General features: G+C 43.4%; 1 protein-coding gene across 1 annotated transcript; it reads left to right on the forward strand.

Annotated features, from left to right (window-relative positions):
* Window positions 1–255: 255 nt before the first annotated feature.
* Window positions 256–6,119, forward strand: LOC307237253 (uncharacterized protein). Its single transcript, XM_080009953.1, has 2 exons — window positions 256–379; window positions 3,113–6,119. Exon 2 carries the CDS (start codon window positions 3,163–3,165, stop codon window positions 4,558–4,560), a length of 1,398 nt encoding a protein of 465 aa, XP_079866079.1. The 5' UTR covers window positions 256–379; window positions 3,113–3,162; the 3' UTR covers window positions 4,561–6,119.
* The last annotated feature ends 856 nt before the right edge of the window (window positions 6,120–6,975 follow it).

Below are 6,975 nucleotides of genomic sequence, written 5' to 3' on the forward strand. Positions count from 1 at the left end.
TCAATGTATTTTCACTGAATATTTAATTGTATACAATTTCATGCTTAGTTCATTATTGATTGATTGATTTAATTTGTAGTAACTGTTCCCTCCGTATTTGTGGGTGGATCGACAGAGGTTTCTTATCTTCTTCGGTCGTGGTTGGTGGTCGCTCGGGTGTCGTTCCCCAACTGGCCGCTCGGAGGCAGAAACACGCCGACAAGCCTCCAGTCTGCCGGAAGTAATCATCTGGGCGAAGAAGAACACCGCGGACGCCTCAGAGCGGTCGCGGTTTAAACGTCCATCACAACAACAACAACGATACAAATTGCATTTTCAGCGCAAATTACATCAAATAAATGAAAAAATAACACAAAATCGGGCAGGGAAAATTTCTAAGGTGAGATATAGGATCCCTTAAAAGTATGTTTGTTATTTACAGGCCGCTAACTTTTTCTTTTCGCGGGCGTAGATGTTGGCGTAGGTTATTGTCTGGAGCACAATTTCAACCGAAAACTGAGCAGATGTTTTGTCATGGGGTTTATTTTAATATTGAATGAGCGTTGCACCTGTAAGATAAAACATTTCCATTAAACGCTGTTGGCTTCAAATTGTACCATCGAGGAGACGGAAATTCACGCAGCGGTTATGAAATTGTGCACATGTTTAAGGTTTGCTAGCAAAGCTAACAATCCGGCGAGTTAACGCTCACTCTCCCGCCATTACAGTGTTCTGTTCCAGGAAATAGACCGGCTCACTTTCAGCATATAACCAGCATTCCCATGTGGAAAAGAGGTGTATTTTACTATATTAAATATATTTATTAAATATTTTTTATCATTTATTCTACATTTTTTGTTGTTTAACCATCAATATAAGTCTTTATTTACGTGCATGCACATGTGTTCATGTTTTTTCCTTGGTGTATGGCCATTTTTTTACATAATCTGAGTAAAGCTTTTTTCGTTGATTTATTAATATTTTTCTGACTAATCTCTATAATTCCAGTCAATATTTTTTTGTATATATTGACATTTTTCTTACACAACTATATTTTACATATAATAAAAAAAAAAAAATATATATATATATGTGTGTGTGTGTGTGTGTGTGTGTGTGTGTGTGTGTGTGTGTGTATTCACACACACACCCACAGGTCCTCCTCACTTAAAGACCTACCTGTTTAACGACCGTTCGGAATTACGACCAGCTCTCTGACCAGTCTGTATTTGTACGCCTGCGTACAATACAGCGGCATCCATCCATCTTGGCATGTCATCGTGCATCACCCTTTATATACTATATACACTATATATACTTAATACACTGTATAGATTTAATCTCATCACTGTTCTCAGTTTGCAGTGGCGACGCCCCCTTACCGTGAAACAACGCGGCCCTCGCTTATCGACCAATTCGCTTAAAAACCTGGTCCTAGGAACGGAACTCGGTCGTTAAGTGAGAGGTGTGTGTGTGTGCAGACATGGACACATTTATCTGGTACCCTTACAGCTCATTGAAACAATGCTTCCTTCCTCCTGAAAAGCGATGAAATTAAAAGCAATTTTTTTCCGTGCATACCTGCATGCTTTTGGTATGTCATAGAGTAAAGCAAAGAAACTATGAAAAGAGAGAAATTATTGTTAAAGGGATCAATTCTATTCTTGTATGGCCTGGACAGATTTGTTGGTACCCCTTCGGGAAAAAATAACAAACATTTGGATAATAGCGATATTTCAAACTGTTTTCTTAAATTGGTATCACACGTCTTCAATCCTATGAGTCATTCAGCCTATTTAAATGGAGAAAAGTAGTCATTCTGTTTGGCATCATCACGCGCAGCACATTGAACATTGACCAGAGAAAGCAAAGCAGAGAGCTGTCTGCGGAGATCAGAAAGAAAATTATAGACAAGCATGTTGAAGGTCAAGGCCATAAGACCATCTCCAAGCCGCTGGATGTTCCTGGGACTACAGTTGCAAATATTATTAAGCAGTTTAAGGTCCACGGGGCTGTAGCCAACCTCCCTGGATGCGGCCACAAGAGGAAAACCGACCCCAGATTGAACAGAAGGATAGTGCGAATGGCAGAAAAAGGAACCATGGACGACTTCCAAAGAGATAGAAGCTGAACTCCAAGGTCAAGGTACATCAGGGTCTGATCGCACCATCAGTTGCTTTTTGAGTGACAGTGGGAAGACTCCGGGACGACTCCACTTTTGAAAGAAAAACATAAAGAAGCCCGACTAGAATTTGCTAAAATTCATTTTGACAAGCCACAATGCTTCTGGGAGAATGTCCTTTGGAAAGATGAGTCAAAACTGGAGCTTTTTGGCAAGTCACATCAGCTTAATGTTCACTGATGAAAAAAATGAAGCTTTCATAGAAAATAACACCATACCTTTTGTGAAACACCGAGGAGGCTCGGTTATGTTCTGGGGCTGCGTCTGTCATGAGGTGCCTTGAATCTGTGGAGGGCAGAATTAAATCTCAAGACTATCAAGGCATTTTGGAGCGGAACTAACTGCCCAGTGTCAGAAAGCTCTGTCTCAGTCGCAGGTCATGGGTCTTCCCAACAAGATAATGACACCACTAAAAGTGGCCAAGAATGGGTAAGAACAAAACAGTGGACGATTCGGAAGTGGCCTCCTATGAGCCCTGATTTGAATCCCATCGAACATCTATGGAAAGAGCTGAAACCTGCAGCCTGGAGAAGGCACCCTTCAGTTTGCTCAGGAAGAGTGGGCAAAACTACCTGTTGACAGGTACAGAAGTCTCATTGAGAGCTACAGAAATCGCTTGATTACAGTGATTGCCTCCAAAGGTTGTGCAACAAAATATTAGGTTAAGGGTACCAACAAATTTGTCCTGGCCATTTAAAAATATAATTGCTCTCTTTAGCAATAATTTATCTCTTCATAGTTCCTTTGCTTTGCTCTGACATACCAAAGGCATGCAGGTATACATGAGAAATTTCAGTCACTTTTCAGGAGGAATGAAGCATTGTTTCAATGAGCTGGAAGGGTACCAATGTGTGTGTGTGTGTGTGTGTGTGAGAAAGAGAGATTTAAACCTTTTTTCCTTTTGACGTATGAACATTTTTCTAACCATCTCTTTTAATGTGTGGTTTACAGGCGCAACCCCATTTAGTTTCAAAAGAAAAAACCACGGTGAAGGCAAAGGTATGGAAAAGGTAATGACAGTGGCAGAGGAAGGACAGGTAGACGCTGGAAGCAGTGGGGGGGAATCAGGAGTAGACATGTCTAACAGCAGCCCTGGGCCGGCCAAGAGAGCGCAGGGGAGGCCGAAGGGATCCAAGAAACTGCAGGTGTGGGTCACTCATGTTGGCCTGGCAGAGTTTGGTTCGGACTTTTCTGAAGGACAGCCACGGAAGAGCAGAGGGAGATCGGAAGGCTCTGGCGAGAAGCACACTGTGCATAAAAACACAGATGCCTCTGTGCAACCTCAAAGGGGCAGAGGTAGGCCCAAATCATCGGGCTCCAAGAAGCAGAGCAGCAGTGAAGAGGGTTCTGGAGCCAACCAAACTCCCAGGAAGAGAGGTAGGCCCAAAGGTTCTCCCAACAAGAAAACCCTTAAAAAGAATGCTGAGAGACAAAGATGGGAAGAGAATTTATCAAATGGTGATCCCAACACACCAAAAATCGGAAGGGGCAGGCCAAAAGGAACCGCCTCTCTAAAGCGCACGGCAGAAAGTTCTGTGAGTGGAGAGGAGGATGATCAGAGCTCTAGACCACCAAGGAGAAGGGGAAGACCCAAGGGCTCCCTCAACAAGAAAGTCAGGTATACAGAGAGAGAAGCAAGCAGTGAGGGGGAGTCCGGGGAGGGGGCAGGGAGCAGCCAGGAGGAAGATGCATCCGATGGAAGCACCAAACCCCTCCGCAGAGGGAGGGGACGACCTAGACAAAGTGCTACGCAGGCGAGTGGTTCATCTAAGCAGGGAGGCTCAGATGGTTCCCAGCCTTTTAAGAGGGGAAGGGGTAGACCAAAGGGCTCCCCCAATAAAACCACTTTGCTCAAGGGTTCCTCCGCGGAAGGGATTGCTCCAGCCAGAAAAGGAAAGAAGCGTGGTCGACCAGGAGAAGATCCAGCCAAAAGGGGTCGACCGAGGAAGCACCCTTTACCTAGACCCGAGGCCTTGAAGAAACCCAGAGTATGGAAGCCGCTGGGAAGGCCGCGGAAATACCCGCGAGTTGAACCCCCAGAGGGGGCTCCTCCAACCCCCCACAGAAGCAGAGGCCGCCCCCGAAAGTCTGAGTCAAAGAAAGGGGCTCACTTGCTGAAGGGTGTACCAGTGTCACAGAGCAGACCCCCTAGAAAGGCTGGGCGTCCCCCGGGTGCTGCCGAAGGTGGAGAGGCGGCCCCACGAAAAAGGGGACGCCCAAAAGGTTCTCAGACTCAGATGGAGGTCACTCTCCCAACAAAGCATCACCTGGAAGGAGAAGACGCAGAGACGCAAGATGAGGACATTCACGAAGGGGAAGGTGTGGATTCTGAAGAAATGGTCAATTATCAGGATGGAGCCTTTGTGCCGCTTGATGACATTTCTGGGGGAATAAATTAAAGTTGTTTCAGTAATAATGGTTGGTCAGTAGGCCCACAAGGCATGGCATGGAGTCAGGTTCAACCATAGAAGTTGCAGTAACATGAAATACATCAGGTTGGTTGCTGTAAAAAAAACACATAGAAAACAATAGAGTTAATGAAAGAGGCATATTTTTAACGTTTTGTCACTTGCTGAGGGTAGATATGCTGCAGTTCTTAGTTGTTTTTTCCTGACTAACTCGATAATATTGTTTAAATGTGCTTTTTATGTGTTAAATTCCATCACTGAAACTGGCATTGCATTTATTTTGGAATCATCTGTACTTACTGTCATCCTAACAATGCCAATGTAAAATAATAGTAATAGATACTAGGGATACCGAACAAGCATGCTTACATTATTGCTAATTCCTTCAGTTTCAATTCAGTTATTTCAACTGTAATGCAGTTTAGTGTTGAGTCATGTCAGCTGTCTTCGGGTCAGGGTTTTTGGAGTGGGTCAAATCGAATACATAGATAGGTAAAAAATAAAAGACATTAAAAAGTGGTTGTACATGTTGAGACGTTATTGTTGGGTGTGTGTGTGGGGGGGGGGGGGGTGTAACATAATATGATCAATGTCATTCATTGTCGTCTTTATTTTGCCTTAATTGCCAAAGCTTTGAATGTACTTTTGAAAACCATTCCTCTGGTTGATGACGTACCATACATGCAGATCGATTTCTCACCTTATTGCATTCCTTGGCAGAACCAAGTGCCAACGTGAGTCTGCTTCACTCTGTTGACCCACAGTCACACATGGGCCTCGAGGCCGCCTCAATGTACTTTTTAGATTTGTCGTCTTTTAAATCTGAAGTACTCATTTCAGTTTCACTTGTTTCTGTGTAGCTGTGAAGATTCATTTTTTATAACTTGGACGGTCATGACTTTTAATTTTGATTGGTTTGATCTCACAAAACAAATTTACTTTCTTTTGAATTCCCTGCGTAAAAAAAATAGATGATTGAGTTCTACACATACATTCTGAAAACTAACAATTAATCTGTTGAACTGCTGTTTTTTGATCAGTTCCAAAAGAGAGGCACCATAATATACCACCGTTTTGCTCATTTGATGGAAGCAATGTTTAGCATTTTACCAACCTGCTGTTGTTTGCCTGGATATGAGGCCATCATTTTACCGTTGAAATCCAATTTGGCTTTGTGAAGTCAAACCACTTCAGGTTATGGAAGCATACGTGTTACTTTGTTTAAATAGTAATTAAAAAGATTCTACACTTACATTTTGATTTCCAACACTTTAAGATACAATATGACAATTTAAACAATACTCATTTCAAGTTTCATATTGTGCTTGCAAGAGTTGGAGATGAAATTGCAGCTTTGGAATTCAAATGAAATTTAAGATTAAGCTAATATTTAAGCTATCTAGCCTTCCATATCGGGTGGAATTACTTTGGTCTTGTGTGTTCTGAACCAGGGAGCCAAGCGTTTGTGAGTATTATGCTCTTGAAATAAAATGTTAGTCTTGCTGTTTTATTTTTCATGGTATGGTGTTGCTTTTTTAAACATTTTAATAAGTCAACTTGGGTTGTTGTGCCATTTTTAATCGCAGGAGGGAGAGGAGAGATTTCCATGTTGTGTGTTTTTGCAAATGCCTTTGACACAACATTTTGTTGGAGGCATTCAGTTCCTTCAGGTCCCTGTACAAGACTAGTTCCATCTTATTTGTTCAATTCGGTTTTGGTTTATTACAGGTGTTTATGCAACGTTGCGGCAGCATGTCTCACCTTTGGCTTTTACTATCGCACCTGAAGTGATTGAGGTATTTAAGGAGTGGCCGCTTCTTATCACAACAAGGGATTCCATACCAGATGCTCTGCATTATTGTATGTAACCAAGTTAACACACATGAACGTCCTTTGATCATCATTGGGTCATTTCACATTGGTCGCCGAAACCCCGCGTCTTCATGGAACGTTAGTTGCCTATTGTAGCTCCAGATTCTATGAGTATAAGCTCCGCCCTTCAAGGCTATCGCTAGTAGGTTAAAGGTGGAGCAGGACGTAGTCTATGCCTCACTGGGTCCGTTTGGTACCTTAAGCACAACCATACCTACTCCAGTGACGACTCACTAACATTGATCAACTGTGAAACTGATCACGCGTCTCCGCTAGCGCACTAGACCAAGCGCAGGACGATAAACCACCTGTGTGGCTGTCTCATGTGGAGCAGACCCAGGGGGTCACCACGTGACCCGCTGACATCATGCCCAGCAGCCACTTGACAGAAAGCTATCACCACCCTGTGGGGCATGACACGGTGGAGAAGGGCTGTCAGTCCCTCAACGCTCTTTTGTGAGAGCCGCGCTCTCATTGGCCGAGTTTATTTTCCATTCCCAGGTAAACAACGAGGTGTGAGGGAAGAGGGGAGCT

The sequence above is a fragment of the Zeus faber genome (genome assembly GCF_960531495.2).
Source record: "Zeus faber genome assembly, chromosome: 1".
Classification (NCBI taxonomy): Eukaryota; Metazoa; Chordata; class Actinopteri; order Zeiformes; family Zeidae; genus Zeus; species Zeus faber.

Bases quoted from the DNA above. Each gene is read 5' to 3' on its own strand.
- LOC307237253 (XM_080009953.1), top strand. From the start codon at position 3,163: ATGGAAAAGGTAATGACAGTGGCAGAGGAAGGACAGGTAGACGCTGGA.